This window comes from Salmo salar, chromosome 01 (assembly GCF_965601325.2).
Source record: "Salmo salar chromosome 01, fSalSal1, whole genome shotgun sequence".
NCBI lineage: Eukaryota > Metazoa > Chordata > Actinopteri > Salmoniformes > Salmonidae > Salmo > Salmo salar.
Genome location: NC_138291.1, coordinates 161,835,161 through 161,854,921, shown reverse-complemented (window position 1 = coordinate 161,854,921; position 19,761 = coordinate 161,835,161). Strand labels below are relative to the sequence as shown.

Genomic DNA, 19,761 nt, shown 5'->3' with positions numbered 1-19,761 from the left:
CGAGGTGAGGAGGAAGATTATTTAAGATAATGTTTGAAGTGGTAGGGTTTCAGATTTTTTCGGAAGATGGGCAGGGACTCTGCTGTCCTAGCTTCAGGGGGAAGCTGGGTCCACCTTTGGGGTGCCAGTGTAACCGATGTGAAATGGCTAGTTAGTTAGCGGTGGTGCGCGCTAATAGCATTTCAATCAGTGACGTCACTCGCTCTGAGACTTGAAGTAGGGTTTCCCCTTGCGTTGCAAGGGCCGCGGCTTTTGTGGCGCGATGGGTAACGATGCTTCGTTGGGTGTCAGTTGTTGATGTGTGCCAGGGTCCCTGGTTCGAGCCCGGGTTGGGGCGAAGAGAGGGACGGAACCTACACTGTTACATTGGTGCCGTGACCCGGATCATTGGTTGCTGTGGAAAAGGGGGGTGAGTGTAACCGATGTGAAATGGCTAGTTAGTTAGCGGTGGTGTGCGCTAATAGCGTTTCAATCAGTGACGTCACTCGCTCTGAGACTTGAAGTAGGGTTTCTCCTTGCGTTGCAAGGGCTGTGGCTTTTGTGGCGCGATGGGTAACGATGCTTCGTGGGGTGTCAGTTGTTGATGTGTGCAAGGGTCCCTGGTTCGAGCCCGGGTTGGGGCGAAGAGAGGGACGGAACCTACACTGTTACACCAGGACAGAGAAGAGCTTGGACTGGGCTGAGTGGGAGCTGCCCTCCCATAGGGGTGGGAGGTCTAAGAGACCCGAGGTGACAGAACGGAGTGCTCGGGTTGGGGTGTAGGGTTTTAGCATAGCCTGAAGGTAGGGAGGGGCAGTTCATCTTGCTGTTCCGTAGTTAAGCACCCTGGTTTATAGTAGTGGATGCGTGCTTCAACTGGAAGCCAGTGGAGTGTGTGGAGGAGCGGGGTGACATGAGAGAACTTGGGAAGGTTGAAAACCAGGTGGGCTGCAGTGTTCTGGATAAATTGCAGAGGTTTGATGGCACAAGTGAAGAGCCCAGCCAACAGCAAGTTGCAGTAGTCCAGACAGGAGAGGACAAGAGCCTGGATTAGGACCTGCGCCGCTTCCTGTGTGAGGTAGAGTTGTACGCTAAGGATGTTGTAGAGCATGAACCTGCAGCAGTGGGTCACTGTTTTGATGTTTGCAGAGAACGACAGGGTATTGTTCAGGGTCACACCAAGGTTCTTTGCACTCTGGGAGGGTGACACTGTGGAGTTGTCAACCATGATGGAGAGGTCTACTACTACTACTACTACCACTACCACTACTACTACTACTACTACTACTTACCGTTATCCAGAGTGATATATTTTGATATATTCTAAATATATGTCTCTGCTGTTATCAACATTTGATTATATTTCAAACAAAAAAAATTAAGTTCTCATGCAATGGGCAAAGGGTGGTACATGTCTTCCATAGCTATCATCAAATATGCAGACTTTTGCTAATGAAGATCAAGTTTGTATACTGATCCTGATTAACTGATTTCACATAGAAAGGATTTCTTCTTTTTTTTAACCTTTATTTAACTAGGCAAGTCACTTAAGAACAAATTCTTATTTACAATGACTGCCTAACGGAACAGCGGGTCAACTGCCTTGTTCAGGGGCAGATTGACATATTTTTATCTTGTCAGCACGGGATTCAATCCAGCAACATTTCAGGTTACTGGCCTAACGCTCTAACCACTATGATACCCGAGGCGTCACCTGTTGTCTTGTCATCGCAAACGTGAACAGCCAAGTAACCAGCACAAGATAGCTCACGTGTAGGTCTACCAGTCCCTCTTGCTTCACTTGGGTCTAAAGACTGTGAAACAGATCTCATGCATGAGTATTTTCCATCACTGGTCTCTGCCTCGCTTGTCAATATGGACATGCATCACCCTCTACTGGGCAGAGAGTGTAACAAGCACTTCGGGACGTCTTTTCGGGAGGAAAATGTGCAGCACCGCGATATTTCATTTGTCCAATCAAAAGTGACTTTGTAGCGGAGCAATGATGTAGCAACCAATGGGAATCAACGAAACACGCGCGGATTAACGGATTTGCTACAAGGTGGTTTGTTGTGATTTTGGAAGCTATTGTGTGCCTGTTACCGGTTCACGTTTAGTCGGATTCGCTTGACATTTTAGGTCTACATAGCACAACTTCAATGATGAGTCTGTCTTTAAGGTATTTTGTTTATTATTCGAGCACAGTATTTAAACGATTGGATTACTACCTAGCAAGAACTGTGAAACAAACTAGCACCAACCAGCGAGATTCCTTGTTGCCAATGGTGGCGAGTTAGCGAGCATATCTAGCTAGCGTTATATTTTTTTGATAGTTAGCTAGCTATTGTTAACTGGTAACCAACTGTGTTGCTCAACCTTAGCACCTGACAGTGTAATATGTGTATGTAGTCGCAATGAAGTATTTCCAAATCAAATCACATTTTATTTGTCACATGTGCCGATTAAAACAGTTGTAGACCTACAGTGAAATGCTTACTTACAAACCATTAACCAACAATGCTTTAAGAAGTTTTATAGTTTTAAGTACATTTTTTAAAATAAAAGTAACAAATAATTAAACAGCAGCAGTAAAATAACAATAGCGAGGCTATATACACTACAGGGGGTACCGATACAGAGTCAATGTGCAGGTGCACCGGTTAGTCGAGATAATTGAGGTAATATGTACATGTGATTAAGTGATTCATCGACTAACTCATCGTGTCTATAGTCAACCTATGCTATTTCTTTGTTTTGACACAACACCTGACACTGATGTTCAGGACTGAGCTGGCAGTGGATAAAACCAAGCGGAAGAAGAGGAGAGAGCTGACTGAGGAGCAAAAGCTTGAAATCAAAGAGGCATTTGAGCTGTTCGACACAGACAAAGACAAAGAGATAGACTACCATGAACTCAAGGTAAACGTCTACCTACAACCTTGTAAAATTACTAGTATTCTGGTGTCCCTCTGCTGTCTAATATGACAGTATAAGTATCATACATAACTCTTCCGCTCTCACCCAAAGGTGGCAATGAGAGCTCTGGGTTTTGAGGTGAAGAAAGTGGATGTGCTGAAGATACTAAAAGATTACAACAGAGAGGGCAATGGCAAAATAACTTTTGATGACTTTAATGAAGTCGGTAAGTTCCTGCTGTGTTTAATTTCATGTTGTATAATTACACACAATTGGAATAGTTCCATGCCTAATATTAGTGTACATTCCTTTTGTTGGTGTGTGTGCCTTTATTAATGCTGCACACTTTCTACTCCTCCTGTATTCCCCCTCACAACCCCTGATTGGACAAAATATGATATGTAGAGCAGACATGCTTCGCTGTACTGTAAGGGATCATGTCAACTCAATTCACTGCATTTAACCCTGTGTGTTTATCCATGTTATTTGTCTCAGTGACAGACCGTATGCTACAGCGCGACCCTAAGGAGGAGATCCTGAAGGCCTTTAAGCTGTTTGATGATGACGACTCCGGGAGGATCAGCATGAGGAACCTGAGACGTGTGGCCAGAGAGCTTGGAGAGAGCATCACAGATGAGGAGCTGCGCAGCATGATTGATGAGTTCGATACAGACGGAGATGGAGAGAGTGAGTACACACAGGGAGCAGACACGGCATACATGCGCGCACACACACTCACTCGCTAACACGCACTCGCACACATTCAGCTGAATAACCATCAATTTAAAATGTTAAAGTGACGTTCAGCGTTCAAAACAAAGTTTTCTCTCTCTTTCTCCCAGTCAACCAGGAGGAGTTTGTTTCCATAATGACTGGAGACTCCTGATTAGGGAGCAGCTGCTTTGGGGGCTTGGCTAGGAGGCTGAGGCTGTAGATTCACTGTGGGATGGATGGGTCCCCCAGGTCACTGAGGAACTGCTGGAGAGGTTACCTTGTCTCCTTTCCTTCATCTAAACTGACTTAAAAGATCTGGCCAGTTGAAGGAGAGGAGGTAAGGAAGCCACTGTAGACTATTTGGACTCATCATCTGGCCCAGTAGCACTGCTTTAGCTCTTGTCTTTGTTGAAACATGTTTTTTTTTAAGTCTGATCCAACTACAACCGTATATAGTGTATGTTCTTTTATTTTTAGGACAGTTATTTCAAATGCAAATGGTATTCCCAAAAAAATGAATATTTGCTTGCTGTGACTTATGTTTGTTCCCTACAGAAAACTGTAGAGGTTATATTACAGGTCATCTCTCTGAAACATTCCAGGTAAACTTCAGTTTTCAATAGTATTTTTGGATGGTGGTTTAAACAGCAAATACAAACAGGTTATACGCTCCCACATTTTGTAGTTTAATAGACCATTTTATTTGATTATTACCTTGTTTCTTTGTTATTTATTTTACATAATAAACCAAATTGACTGACGTCTGCTCTTAACCTCTGTTATGGTTTGTAATCTCTTGACAAAATGGGTGCAGAGTTCAGACTTCACACTGATGCAACAGGTTGGTCTATCTGGCAATATGTGATTGTCTGCTGTTATGACTTTTAATCACTAGAGAGAGGTGTTGTATATCTCAAACACTGCATTGGACAAGAGAATGAATTGACTTACCATACACACACACTGCTGTTGAGTGAGGCAAGAACCCCTATAACATAATCTATCATACCTGTTAAGTAAAGATGAGTTACAATAAACCTGAACTTGAAAGGAAGCCTTGTTGGAGAGCTTATACAGTGAAAGACATGATACTGAGAGCTCAACTGTCTCACAGCAGAATGCTCCCTCTCATTTTGGTTTCATCCAAAACCCCAGGCAGGCTGGTTTTAGATGAAGAGTTTCAGTCCCATAGTTGGTCTCGTGTTTTAGGAGGGTTTGGCTCTTTTCTCTGGTTTGTGTTTGATTACCCAGTTTGCTTAGGTAATGACCCCAGCCAATCAGATGATGACAGGGTGGAGGATACTTGGAGTTTCCTCCCTGTAATTGGAGGGTTTGAGGTTTCTGAGGCCAGATGTGTGTGTGTGTGTAGCCCACAGGGGGGAGATGGAGTTTCTGGGGCGGTTTCTTTCTGGAGTCTTTGTGTGTGTGTGTCTTTACTGCTGAGTGACTCTGGCTGGACAGTTTGCCCTTACCGAACAGCTGAGCATGTGTCAATGCAAGGGGGGACATTTAACACCCATCCATAGAGCTAGAGGACTCATCTTTGTATCTGCCATTATAGTGGCTGTGACCGCATGGGCAGCGCCATTGAGGCAATCTCCATTTTGAAGTAGTACATTTTCTTCCCGATTGACTGATGACCCGGTTGGACATGACTCCAACAGGGTCACCAAGAGGGATCAGCCAATGAAGTTTGAAATGGTAGAAGCCCTCAATGGCGCTATCGATGCTAGTACAGCCTTTTGGCCACTAGAGACTTCTGTCATTCTCTAGGCACCAATCCTACTTTTATTTAACTAGGCAAGTCAGTTAAGAAGAAATTCTTATTTACAATGACTGCCTACCTCGGGCCAAATCCTAACCGGACGACGCTGGGCCAATTGTGCGCCGCCCTATGGGACTCCCAATCATGGCCGGTTGTGATACAGCCTGTAATCGTACCAGGGTCTGTAGTGACGCCTTTAGCACTGAGATGCAGTGTCTTAGACCATTGCGCCACTTGGGAGCCCTACCCTCAAATAAAATCTAACTTTATTTGTCACATGCCGAATACAACAACTGTAGCTCTTACTGTGAAATGCTTACTTACAAGCCCTTAACCAACAGTGCAGTTCAAGAAGAGTTAAGAAAATATTTACCAAATAAACTAAAGTAAAAAAATAAAAAGTAACACAACAATAACGAGGCTATATACAGGGGGTACAGGTTAGATGAGGTCATTTGTACATGTAGGTAGGGGTGAAGTGACTATGCATAGATAATAAACAGCCAGTAGCAGCAGTGTACAAAACAAATGGAGGGAGGGGGTCAATGTAAACAGTCCGGTGGTCATTTGATTAATTGTTCAGAAGTCTTATGGCTTGAGGGTAGAAGCTGTTAAGGAGCCTTTTGGTCCTAGACTTGGTGCTCCAGTACCGCTTGCCGTGCGGTAGCAGAGAAAAGTCTATGACTTGGGTGACTGGAGGGTGGGTGATCCTTTACTCAGTTGCCGGAGAGGAAGGAAACCGCTCAGAGATTTCACCATGAGGCCAATGGTGATTTTTAAAACGCTTATCGAGTTTAATAGCTGTGATAGGAGAACTGAAAATGGATCAACAACATTGTTGTTACTCCTCAATAGCAGAGTGAAAAGAAGGAAGCCTGTACAGAATCCAAATATTCCAAAACATGCATCCTGTTTGCAATAAGTAATACTGCAAAAAATGGCAAAGAAATTAACTTTTTGTCTGGAATACAAAGTGTTATGTTTGGGGCAAATCCAACACATCACTGAGTACAAATCATCATATTTTCAAGCATGATGGTGGCTGCATCATATTATGAGTATGCTTGTCATCGGCAAGGTCTAGGTAGTTTTCCAACACACTGGGAATCAAATTCTCCTTTCAGCAGGGCATTAACCTAAAACATAAGGCCAAATATACACTGGAGTTGCTTACCAAGACGACATTGAATGTTCTTGAGTGGCCTAGTTACAGTTTTGACTTAAATCGGCTTGAAAATCTATGGCAAGACTTGAAAATGGCTGTCTAGCAATGATCATCAATCAACTTGACAGAGCTTGAAGAATTTTCTAAAAGAATAATGTGCAAATATTGTACAATCCAGGTGTGCAAAGCTCTTTGAGACTTACCCAGAACAACTCACAACTGTAGTCACTGCCTAAGGTGATTCTAACATGTATTGACACAGAGGGTTGAATACTTGACTAATCCAGATAAATTAGTGTTATATTTTCCATTAATAAGAAATAAATTAAATGTTCTACCACTTTAAACAAAGTATTTTGTGTAGATAAATTGTAATTAAATACATTTTTTTTTTAAAGTTTAAAGTCAAGGGGGTGTGAATACTTTCTGAAGAAACTGTAAACCCAGTCCTGGAATCTCCATTGAAAGTGTATTTTATTCCAGGAATTGGTTTTTAAACTTTGTCCTGGAAATTGGCCCGTATACCCTCAGCCCCAGCTCATAGCCATGTCATGTCAGTGTGTATCCACCTGTTGTGTCCTTTATGGCTGTTCCAGTCTGTTGTTATGACTGACCCAGGATAGAGCGAACACTTCAAAGGTTTCCTGCTCATTGTTGAGATGCCCTCCTGCACTTAGAGAGGTGTGTGTGTGTGTCCACTTGAGTGCATGAATTGAGCTGTACTTAGAAGTATGGGGTTTTCAAGCTTTTTTCTAAACACCATTGACTGGAAGAGATGCAAGCAGTTGGTGAAACACCCAGACGTAGTGTGGACTGTGATCTATGCCAGGCAGCTTGGTAAAGGCAGATTAGTTTCCACATGCTCATGGCTTTCACAGTAACCCTATCCTCTGAGGAGTGGAGCCACAACCCTACCCCACATAATCTCATCTCTGGACCAACGCCCCAACCCAAACACGCAGCACAGGGCTCTCTGCTGGTCCCAGTCCAACCCTACAGGGCGCTCAGCCTAACCCAACACACCAGCTCAACCCTAGCCCATAACCCCTACCCCAGACCAGACGCATTCTCCAGTGAATTAAAACATATGTACTGTAGTTACTTGCCATTCTCCCGGTAACTGGCATTTGAAACTTTTACAGCTTGTATAATGCTGGGGGGATAATGTCATGTGCAGACAGGGATTCTCTTCACTGATTTATCCACTACAAGCACTACTGCTCTCTGTGGCCATTAGTCATGTCCCCCACAGAAGAGGGTAGAGAGGAGGGAGGGGGGGTTGGGAAACAGCAAGATGAGAGGCGGTCAGAAGGAGAGGAGGGCAGAGCAGAAAGAGGAGAGGAAAGGAGGGCTGAGGAGAGAGGAAAGGAGGGCTGAGGAGAGAGGAAAGGAGGGCTGAGGAGAGAGGAAAGGAGGGCTGAGGAGAGAGGAAAGGAGGGCGGAGGGAAAGGAGAGGAGGGCGGAGGGAAAGGAGAGGAAAGGAAGGCAGATGGAAAAGAGAGGAGAGGAAAGGAGGGCAGAGTGAAAAGAGAGGAAAGGAGAGTGATTGTTTACTCTACACTCTGCCAGTAAACCTTACTACACCACAGGTTTGTTACAGCTATAGTTTGTTTGACTGGTTCATTCATAACTAAAACATGACATGGTCCAATGAAAAGCCACACTGCTAGAGGAAGGGTTTTATATAGGAAAAGAACATGAAGTGCCTTCCCGTCTGTGATGCAGGTGTAGCGATTTAGGTGGAACACCGGAATGGGGCTTGAACCAGCAGCTCTATGGGAAACGGGTCTCCAGCCAAAAGCTACTGAGAGGGGACAGGGGATAGCGGACAAGGGAACACAAGTTATTGCGTTCGTATGCGTGTATGTGTGATTGCAGTGTGGGTGAAAGACAAACAAACAGTGTCAGTATCTATAAGGCCTATGTAAAGACAACCAGATGTTTTAATGAGCGCTCTCTATTATCGCCCCTGTCTTCTCTACCACTGCCGTCTGTTCTCTGCCACTGCCGTCTGTTCTCTGCCACTGCCGTCTGTTCTCTGCCACTGCCGCCTGTTCTCTTTCTCTTTCTTTCTCTCCCACGTCTCTTCCTTGAGGGTGGGGGAATCAGGGGTGCTAATGGTCAGGACCATCTAGTAAATGCGAGCGCACACCTGCAAACAGCCACCGACACAAACCTGTCAACTAACTCGTTAATGGCCTGGATGTGCTGATGTTTTCCTGTAACAACAAACTGAACCTGAACTGAACTCTTAGACAGACAGACTTTAGGACTGCTTAGCTTAGGCTCAAACTAAATATTTGCCATGTCAGCACCGTACTGTATATGAGCTGTACGATATATAGTAATTCCAGACTGTGTGTGGTGAATCTGGGGACTCAGCAGGTCGTAGCCAAGTACAGTAAAGTCATCGGCGTGGGGAAGCCATTAAAGTTGTGAAGGTGTAACTTCCCATCAGCTATAGAGTAGGTTTATACCTGAGCTCTCATGCATAAAGAGATGCCCACAGCTGTGACCAATGTGCTGCCCACTATTTGTTATCATTGTGTGTGTATGTGTGATATCCTTGTTCCTCAAGAATCACTGTATCCTCACACTAACCCTATAGGAACTTTGTAGGTTTGTCTAGTAGCTTCCTCTCCTCAGTCGTCACCTCATCTATTTTCCTTCATCTGCAGGGATCTAAGAGAAGTGGACAGGTGTAAACTAATCCTCAGCCTATAGCAGATGCTCAGTGTGTTGAAATCTAGGCAGTGTTCATAGGTTTGATCTCTTTCTCTCTCTCTGGTATGTGAAGAGCCATAGGCCTTTAGACCAGTAATCCTGGGCTCTTATGCCAAAGCTTACATGTTATTTTTTTATTTAACTAGGCAAGTCAGTTAAGAACAAATTCTTATTTACAATGACGGCCTACACTGGCCAAACCCGGACGACGCTGGGACAATTGTGCGCTGCCCTATGGGACTCCCAATCACGGCCAGTTGTGATACCCTGGTTCGAATCCAGGCTGTATCTGTAGTGACGCCTATAGCACTGAGATGTAGTGCCTTAGAGCGTTGTGCCACTCGGGAACAAAGGCCAGAGTGTCAGCGGCACACACACCACCTACAGTATATCGTGGTGTAGTTGGATAAATATAGCTAAATATACCCAGAGTGACAGAGACTGCTGACTAGACCTCTGCCACAGACACGCACCCAACCAGCACACACTGGGGAGGTCACCGGGGGGTGTGTGTGTTCCAGGGTGCTGCTGGGGGCTGGTTATGTCTCTCTCCTGTCAGTGTACAGTTAGCTCTGAGCCAAACAGTCACCCAGCTCTCTGGGTTCTCTCCTCTAAGCCAGCTGGTCTGGCTTTATCACTTCTTCTACTCTTCTTCTAATCCTTCGTTCAGTTTCATCCCTTCATTTCTGAGGTAAAAGATAAAGTGGTCTGACCCTCAGCTGGAGCTGTAGGGAACCTTCCAGGAGAAGATAATACAAGCAGCACTGGTGAGTGTGTTTGTGTGTGTATAACACAGCGAACTCTTACCGACTCATAGCTCCTCTGGAGTTTCATGTTAGTTGGAGAATTTTGGGCTCTAAGGAGTGTACCACATAGTCGTAAAGAGTTTGTGAGTGTGCGAGACCATTTAAGAGTGTGTGGGCTAGTCTGTCAATGGGATAGTGTGTGTGAGTGTGCTGCAAATGTCCAGTATTAGAAACATTGCATGACAGATTAGAGAACATGAAAACTGCGATGTCTTCTATGGTGTTTTCTCATGATGTAGTCAGCTAGTACTATGGCTTCATCTGCTGAACAGAAACCATAGAAAGGAACATCTAAAGGACTTGTAATGCCTCCCATAGTCAAGCCTCTCTCACCTCTGTGTGTGGTTGGCTAAGGTCCCCTAGTCTGCTGTCCGTCTGTGTCTGCCTTTCCGACCGTAGCGAGATGCACAGCCACTGCTGCAGGAGTCAATCAGGAGTGGCCCGAGACAGAGACACAAAGTGACATTCTGACCATGAAAATCAAAATAAAACAATATCAAATTCACTGTTATACTCTTATACTGTACTTGTAGCAAGCTATATAGCTACATCCCAATGGGCACACCTTGACATTTCAATGTGGATAATTGAGTAACATTTTGTTGAGACATGGATCGATGAGATTAAAACCTATATTCACAACAACAAAAAAGACAGCCAAAAGTTAGTTGAATTTCCAATGTGTTATCACTATGCTTTCAACCATCTAAAAGCACAACCAAATTCCAATGGAAAAACAATGTCTGATTTTTGGTTTAGTTGTCACTCAAATGTCTATCACTGTGCTTTCAACCATTTTAAAGCACAGCAAAGTTCAAATGTGAATACAGTGTCAGATATTTTGTTTATTTATATAACAGATTGTGTTACTTATCACTGTGCTTCATCTAATCGCAGAACCAAATGACCTGTTTTGCATTATTATAATATTGATATAAGCCATTTAGCAGACTTTTATCCAAAGGGATTTACAGTCATGCGTGCATACATTTTACATGTGGGTGGTCTCGTGAATGGAGCCCACTACCCTGGCGTTAGAAGCGCCATGTCCTACCAACTGAGCTACAAAGGACATTGAAATACATTAAAAGTACATGGTGCAAGAGATCAATGCCGTTCGAGATTCTGCACAGATTATTACAGCAGTTGTGAAGATCTCCATAGACTTGCGATGACCTATGCATGCTATCTTAACATGCTGCAAAAAACTCTCAAACTGGACAGTTTTATCTCCATCTCTTCATTCAAAGACTCAATCATGGACACTCTTACTGACAGTTGTGGCTGCTTCGCGTGATGTATTGCTGTCTCTACCTTCTTGCCCTTTGTGCTGTTGTCTGTGCCCAATAATGTTTGTACCATGTTTTGTGCTGCTGCCATTTTGTGTTGGTACCATGTTGTTGTCATGTTGTGTTGCTACCATGCTGTGTTGTCATGTGTTGCTGCCATGCTATGTTGTTGTCTTATGTCTCTCTTTATGTAGTGTTGTGTCTCTCTTGTTGTGATGTGTGTTTGTGTTTTTTTTTATTTTTATCCCAGCCCCGCAGGAGGCCTTTTGGTAGGGCATCATTGTAAATAAGAATTTGTTCTTAACTGACTTGACTAGTTAAAAAAAAGGTTAAATTTTATATATATATATATATATATATATATATATATATATATATATATGATTACATAGAAGATATTTATAGTTATTGTGACCATGGTAAGATGGCGCCGGAGAAGAAGGCAGACGTTTTACGTGCCCCCAACCAATTGTGTTTATTTGTGTTGTTTGTAACTTAAAAAAAAAAAAGGTTTACTTATTTTGTACATAATGTTGCCGCTACCGTCTCTTATGACCGAAAATAACTTCTGGACATCAGGACTGCGATTACTCACCATGGACTGACAGAAACCTTTTATTCCTTTAACGAGTCTGACGAGGCCGACTCCAACAATATACTGCTTTCTCGGGAACAGGCCCAGATCCCCGTGATTGTGTGACGAGGAGGTGGAGAAAAAGGGGCCAGAGGGCGGGCTGCCTTCTGAGAATTCGTAGGTGATTGAATAAACCCCCACTCTATTCCATTCTGCTAGCAAACGTGCTATCTTTGGACAATAAAATAGATGATCTACGCGGAAGATTAAACTACCAGCGGGACATTCAAAACTGTAATATCTTATGCTTGATGAAGACGTGACTGAACGACGACACTATCAACATACAGCTGGCTTGTTATACGCAGGATAGAACAGCGGCGTCTGGTAAGACAAGGGGCGGCGGACTATGTATTTTTGTAAATAACAGCTGGTGCACGATATCTAAGGAAGTCTCGAGCTATTGCTCGCCTGAGGTAGAGTATCTCATGATAAACTGTAGACCACACTACCTACCCAGAGAGTTATCATCTGTATTTTTCGTAGCTCTTTACATACCACCACAGTCAGAGGCTGGCACTAAGACAGTATTGAATGAGCTGTATTCCGCCATAAGCAAACAAGAAAACGCTCACCCAGAGGTGGCCTTCCTAGTACCCGGGGTCTTTAATGTAGGGAAACTTAAATCCGTTTTACCAAATTTCTATCAGCATGTTAAATGTGCAACCAGAGGAAAAAAACTCTGGACCATCTTTATTCCACACACAGAGACGCAAACAAAGCTCTCCCTCGCCTCCATTTGGCAAATCTGACCATAATTCTATCCTCCTGATTCCTGCTTACAAGCAAAAATTAAAGCAGGAAGCACCAATGACTAGATCAATAAAAAAGTGGTCAGATGAAGCAGATGCTAAGCTACAGAACTGTTTTGCTAGCACAGACTGGAATATGTTCCGGGATTCCTCCGATGGCATTGAAGAGTACACCACATCAGTCATTGGCTTCATCAATAAGTGCATCAATGATGTCGTCCCCAGAGTGACCGTACGTACATACCCCAACCAGAAGCCATGGATTACAGGCAACATCCGCATTGAGCTAAAGGCTAGAGCTGCCACTTTCAAGGAGCGGGAGACTAATCCGGACACTTATAAGATATCCCGCTATGCCCTCAGACGAAACATAAAACAGGCAAAGCATCAATACAGGACTAAGATCGAATCGTACTACACCAGCACTGACGCTCGTCGGATGTGGCAGGGCTTGTAAACCATTACAGACTACAAAGGCAAGAACAGCCGAGAGCTGCCCAGTGACATGAGCCTACCACATGAGCTAAACTACTTCTATGCTCGCTTCGAGGCAAATAACACTGAAACATGCATGAGAGCACCAGCTGTTCTGGAAGACTGTGATCATGCTCTCCGCAGTCGATGTGAGTAAGACCTTTAAACAGGTAAACATTCACAAGGCCGCAGGGCCAGATGGATTACCAGGACACTCACATCAACACCATTATCCCAGAAACCATAGACCCACTCCAATTTGCATACCGCCCCAACAGATCCACAGATGATGCATTCTCTATGGCACTCTACACTGCCCTTTCCTACCTGGACAAAAGGAACACCTATGTGAGAATGCTTTTCATTGACTACAGCTCAGCGTTCAACATCATAGTGCCCTCAAAGCTCATCAATAAGCTAAGGACCCTGGGACTAAACACCTCCCTCTGTAACTGGATCCTGGACTTCCTGACGGGCCGCCCCCAGGTGGTAAGGGTAGGTAACAACACATCCGCCACGTTGATCCTCAACACAGGGGCCCCTGAGGGGTGCGTGCTCAGTCCCCTCCTGTACTCCCTGTTCACTCACGACTGCACGGCCAGGCACGACTCCAACACCATCATTACGTTTGCCGATGACACAACAGTGGTAGGCCTGATCAACGACAAGACGGCCTATAGGGAGGAGGTCAGAGACCTGGCCGTGTGGTGCCAGGACAATCAATCAATCAAATGTATTTATAAAGCCCTTCTTACATCAGCTGATGTCACAAAGTGCTGTACAGAAACCCAGCCTAAACCCCCAAACAGCAAGCAATGCAGGTGTAGACGCACGGTGGCCATTCCTCTTCTGGCTGTGCCAGGTGGAGATTATAACAGAACATGGCCAAGATATTCAAATGTTCATAGATGACCAGCAGGGTCAAATAATAATAATCACAGTGGTTGTCTAGGGTGCAACAAGTCAGCACCTCAGGAGTAAATGTCAGTTGGCTTTTCATAGCCGATCATTCAGAGTATCTCAACCGCTCCTGCTGTCTATAGAGAGTTGAAAACAGCAGGCTGGGACAGGTAGCACGTCCAGTGAACAGGTCAGGGTTCCATAGCCGCAGGCAAAACAGTTCAAACTAGATGGACTGAGGACAGCAAGGAGTCATCAGGCCAGTTAGTCCTGAGGCGTGGTCTCGAGGGAGGAGAGAGGGAGGGAGAGAGAGAGAGAATACTTAAATTCACACAGGACACCGGATAAGACAGGATAAATACTCCAGATATAACAGACTGACCCTAGACCCCGACACACAAACTACTGCAGCATAATTTCCCACTAGAGGGAAATGTTCAACCACCAACTTACCATCATGAGACAAGGCCGAGTATAGCCCACAAACAACCTCTCCCTCAACGTGACCAAGACAAAGGAGATAATTGTGGTCTACAGGAAAAAGAGGACCGAGCACGCCCCCATTCTCATCGATGGGGCTGCAGTGGAGCAGGTTGAGAGCTTCAAGTTTCTTGGTGTCCACATCACCAAAAAACGAACATAGTCCAAGCAAACCAAGGCAGTCGTGAAGAGGGCACGACAAAACCTATTCCCCCTCAGGAGACTGAAAAGATTTGGCATGGCTCCTCAGATCCTCAAAAGGTTCTCCAGCTGCACCATCGAGAGCATCCTGACTGGTTGCATCACTGCCTGGTATGGCAACTGCTCGGCCTCTGAACGCAAGGCACTACAGAGGGTAGTGCGAACTGCCCAGTACATCACTGGGGCCAAGCTTCCTGCCATCCAGGACCTCTATACCAGGCGGTGTCAGAGGAAGGCCCTAAAAATGGTCAAAGACTCCAGCCACCCTAGTCATAGACTGTTCTCTCTGCTACCGTACGGCAAGCAGTACCGGAGCGCCAAGTCTAGGTCCAAGAAGCTTCTAAACAGCTTCACCCCCAAGCCATAAGACTCCTGAACATCTAATTAAATGGCTACCCAGACTATTTGCATTGCCCTACCCCCCCCCCCCCCCCCCCCCTTTTACGCCGCTGCTACTCTCTGATGTTATCAGCTATGCATAGTCACTTTAATAACTCTACATACATGTACATATTACCTCAACTAACCGGTGCCCCTACACATTCACTCTGTACCGGTACCCCCCCGTATATAGTCTCGCTATTGTTATTTTACTGCTGCTCTTTAATTACTTGTTACTTTTATTTCTTATTCTTATCTGTATTTTTTAAACTGCATTGTTGGTTAGGGGATTGTAAGTAAACATTTCACTGTAAGGTCTACACCTGTTGTATTCGGCGCATGTGACTAATAAAATTTGATTTGATCTGTTACTCATTTTAAGGTTGAATGTCACATTCGTTTAGTTTAGGCTATTAACTGTATTACAAAATGTATAGTAAATTGTGTTTGGTTGTCAACGCAACCAAATACCAACATTTGAAGGAGATGATCTGCTTGGATAGTTCCATCTGTGTCACTGACTTTTTTTCTACAAATGAATCATTGCTATGTTGGATTTAAGTCTCCATCTCAACCAAAAATCAAATAAAAAAATATGAATAAATCAAATCAAACTTTAAATGCACTTTAAATAAAGTTAGATTTAATGTAATTTAGTCTTATTTACCTTTTGGGGGGTTGAGATCGCAACTTGAATCCTACATAAATTGTTTCAATTATCATATACATATAATGAATAATGAATAATCATATAAATGATCAATTATTCCAGACAAACTGTAATTAAAGCCAGAATAAGTCAGTGGCACAGATGGAACTATCTAAGCAAGAGATACATCTCCTTCAAATGTTGATATTTAGTTGTGTTGACAACACAATTCAATATCATACAATTTTAAATCAACCAGAGCTGGAAACCCTAGGTATTGACTATTTTTTTGTTGAATTATGTGTTTAATTGAAACAATAGCTGTTAATGACTGTGCAATTGCCATAATAGCCCTGAATGCTATCATTGATGATAGGCCTATATAAGTGATAAAGTATGGTCACATTTCATTTGCTCTGTTAAACCTACCCTTTAGAATGACCTTGATAACAACAGTGAATCTATTTCGTTTTTAAGCGGAGATCTCTTAATAATCATTCTCGCGATAGCACATTGGTAATATTCAGTGACAAATATCATAGCTACGCAGGGCTGGGCTTGGTTAAAACCCTGGATGGGCCACTAAAGGGTAGCTGTAGACAGATCAATTCTACAGTAGAAGGTGCTGCCCAGTCTATAGTTTGTTTTCTATTAGTGAATATAATGTTGAAGATCTGATGTTGTTTTAAAGGTACAAATTCAACATATTTTATACAAGGCTTGTCTATGTTGAAATTTGGTTACCATGATGACAAAACCACCTCTCTGACCTATGATCTTTGACCTCTGGTCAACTGTGACCTTTGATACTTTAACATTTTGTTTCTAGGTTACCTCTGGGTCGTTCCACCTCAAAAAACACAAGAAAGAGGGTTTAGACGCCCACCATCTCAGATTGTTCTGAAATTGTTGCTGTTGTTGGAAACAGATAAGATTAGCATTCCTGCAACATAATAAAAAATATATATAAGCAGGTTGACATTTATTGTCATGAGTCTTGTCCTGGAGGCATAATTGAGCGATATAGTAAAATTGAATGAAAACAAAAACCTTAATTTAAGGTTAGGGTTAGGCATTAGGGTTAGCAGTGTGGTTAAAGTTTAGGGTAAGGTATAAAATCAGATTTGATGACTTTGTGGCTATGCCAGCTAGTGACCACTCTGCAGAGATGCCTCCAGAACAAGATTCATGATGATAAAAAAATGACATATTGGTTTACTTAAAAAGGCTCTGCATGGTCAATCCGATATCTGAAGTGGCCGTACAGCATTTACTGCGATGCAGCCTCCGCAGACTTCAGCACTTTCATACATCTTGCGCTTAGCAGAGCTATTGTGAAGTTAGCTGTCAAGAAGGTGAGTTTGTGTTTATTCGCAATGTACCGCCCCCACCTACCATTAACCAATCATGTCAATGCAGAGTTTTATGGAGCCCTCTGCATTGTTGCAACATTTGTGAGGCGCACAGCGATGCAGTACACAGCTTGATTTGGTCTCTGCATGCCTCCGGAGGCTCCACAATTACCTCACACCCTCCATACGAAGCCTCCGACCGCATTTTCAGGTCAAGCATGAATTGGCTTTTACCCTGTAAGCAGTTTATGGACAAGATATGACAGCAACCCATGCTTTTTCTGTCATACCTTGTCCATAAACTGCTTACAGGGTAAGGAAACCAATATGTAATTTTGTAATTTGTGTGAACTATCCCTTCAACATTGAGGGGTAGAGATTTTTTTTTTTTTTATCACATAGTAGCAGGAACAGCACCATGTAGTGGTCAGAACCTGGTAATATCAGGATGTAGGATGGGACAAAAACCTAACAACTTCAATTATTAATTTCTCTGAACAGGGGATAATATTCACTGAGAATACCTTACATAGGATGAAGAAACAATACTCCAAGCTGCAGCTCCATACTACTTGTCAGACAGAGAACTGATACTGCATACTCGTTGTTGGGGTGGGATTAGCGTGGGTGGTCCGTGGGTGGCTTTTTACCATTTTGTTGGATTCCTCATGTCTAACTCATTGATTGTTAGAAAAATGTTTGGTCCAAATTGGATGTTAGGTTCTATATTTATTGAATATTATATGAATCCTATCAATTTAAATGGCCAATTTGGGTGCAATCAGTTAGCTTAATTTCACAGAGACCAAATTATATTTAAACAAAATAATGTTGCAGGAATGCTAATCTTATCTGTTTCTAACTACAGACATGATTTCAGAACAATCTCAGATGGTGGGTGTCATGGGTTGCTGAAATGACATGGAACCGTCATAATTATAAAATAGTATACTTTGTGTGAAAGTATCTAAAATGGGAAATAGTGAAACCTAGTATTGCCAAGGTTTTTGCCTTTACAGAGTCAAAGATGTGAGAAATGTAAACGGACGGCAATCTTTTTCCCCTCCAGATGCCGACCCTGGTGCTGATGACATTCAGCTTAATTCTTGCTTAATTCCTAATGACATTGAACAAATGTATTTTTTTATGAAACTGGTCTTTAATTTATAACCATGGCTGACAGTCTACTGTGTGATACAGTACAATAGGTTGACTGTATTTATCATAAGTAGCCTTATGCCTTTACCTTGTGGTCTCTTGTGTCGTTACAGTCTAGTTGGTCATGTCACATCCCTGACAGGCAGGGTTTGTGGTGTAGATTCTGGAAGCCTACTACTGTATACAATTACACTGCAACAATTCCATAGCTACTGTTAGCCACTGTCTGACTGGCTATCACTGCAGTACTGTGTGATTGCTGTGTGTCCATGCTGAAATTCTCAAGAGTGTATCTGAGCTTAAAATATATCTGGTGGTACTGCCCTAACGCTGCCATACACTCTGTCCACAGAACCAGGGCGCTACATGCCACATGTGTTTGTGTGCGTGCGTGTATGTGTGCCTATGAGTAAATGGATGGAGGAGAGAATAAACTTAAAGCACAGTCCTATGGAACATGAATTGAAAGCATGCTTTGAAATACCCCCTCATATTATACTCAGCTTGTTGAGACATGCTTTCATTGTTGTTAAAATGCTACTGGAATTACTGTGCCTTTGTTGTTAACAGGCCTGTCTCACAGAAATAACAGGTAGTGTGTGTGTGTGTGTGTGTGTGTGTGTGTGTGTGTGTGTGTGTGTGTGTGTGTGTGTGTGTGTGTGTGTGTGTGTGAAAGAGAGAGAGAACAGTATATGTGTGTGTCAGCAAGAGTGATGGAAGTGCCAGGGAACAATGACAGCAGGCTTGTCAGGTGAGATGCATACATACGCAGTAGCATCTTTTCTCAGGGTGTATAATCCTAGCAGTTTGATGATTGTACAGCAGTTTTTCCATGCTGTCGGTCCGTCAGTGAAACAGGATCCTGTAACACTACAAAAGGAACCATATTTCTGTCTGCTTCAGGCTCATCCATTATTCATTGCAGGTGTAACGCTCTGGGTGGTCCACTAGACCACTAATGACCAAACTAGACCCCCATGGGACATACACAACAGGAACACACTAGACCCCCATGGGACATACACAACAGGAACACACTAGACCCCCATGGGACATACACAACAGGAACACACTAGACCCCCATGGGACATACACAACAGGGACACACTAGACCCCCATGGGACACACACAACAGGAACACACTAGACCCCCATGGGACATACACAACAGGGACACACTAGACCCCCATGGGACATACACAACAGGAACACACTAGACCCCCATGGGACATACACAACAGGAACACACTAGACCCCCATGGGACATACACAACAGGAACACACTAGACCCCCATGGGACATACACAACAGGAACACACTAGACCCCCATGGGACACACACAACAGGAACACACTAGACCCCCATGGGACATACACAACAGGGACACACTAGACCCCCATGGGACATACATAACAGGGACACA

General features: G+C 43.6%; 2 protein-coding genes across 4 annotated transcripts in view; both read left to right on the top strand.

Annotated features, from left to right (window-relative positions):
• Positions 1-2,061: 2,061 nt before the first annotated feature.
• LOC100286508 (centrin 3) lies at positions 2,062-4,381 on the top strand. The gene is given in 5 exon segments (NM_001146447.1): positions 2,062-2,158; positions 2,763-2,898; positions 3,007-3,121; positions 3,391-3,582; positions 3,738-4,381. Coding segments are annotated over 5 exon segments (507 nt in total). The 5' UTR covers positions 2,062-2,138; the 3' UTR covers positions 3,782-4,381.
• Positions 4,382-9,530: 5,149 nt separating this feature from the next.
• The window catches only part of LOC106568324 (myocyte-specific enhancer factor 2C), a 43,291-nt gene continuing 33,060 nt past the window's right edge, over positions 9,531-19,761 (top strand). For 2 of the 3 annotated variants that reach the window (XM_014138589.3, XM_014138574.3), the window contains exon 1: positions 9,531-10,030. The gene's annotated coding sequence lies outside the window, so the exon portion shown is untranslated. The remainder of the gene's footprint in view (positions 10,031-19,761) is intronic. The other variant, XM_014138601.3, reaches the window with a different exon arrangement.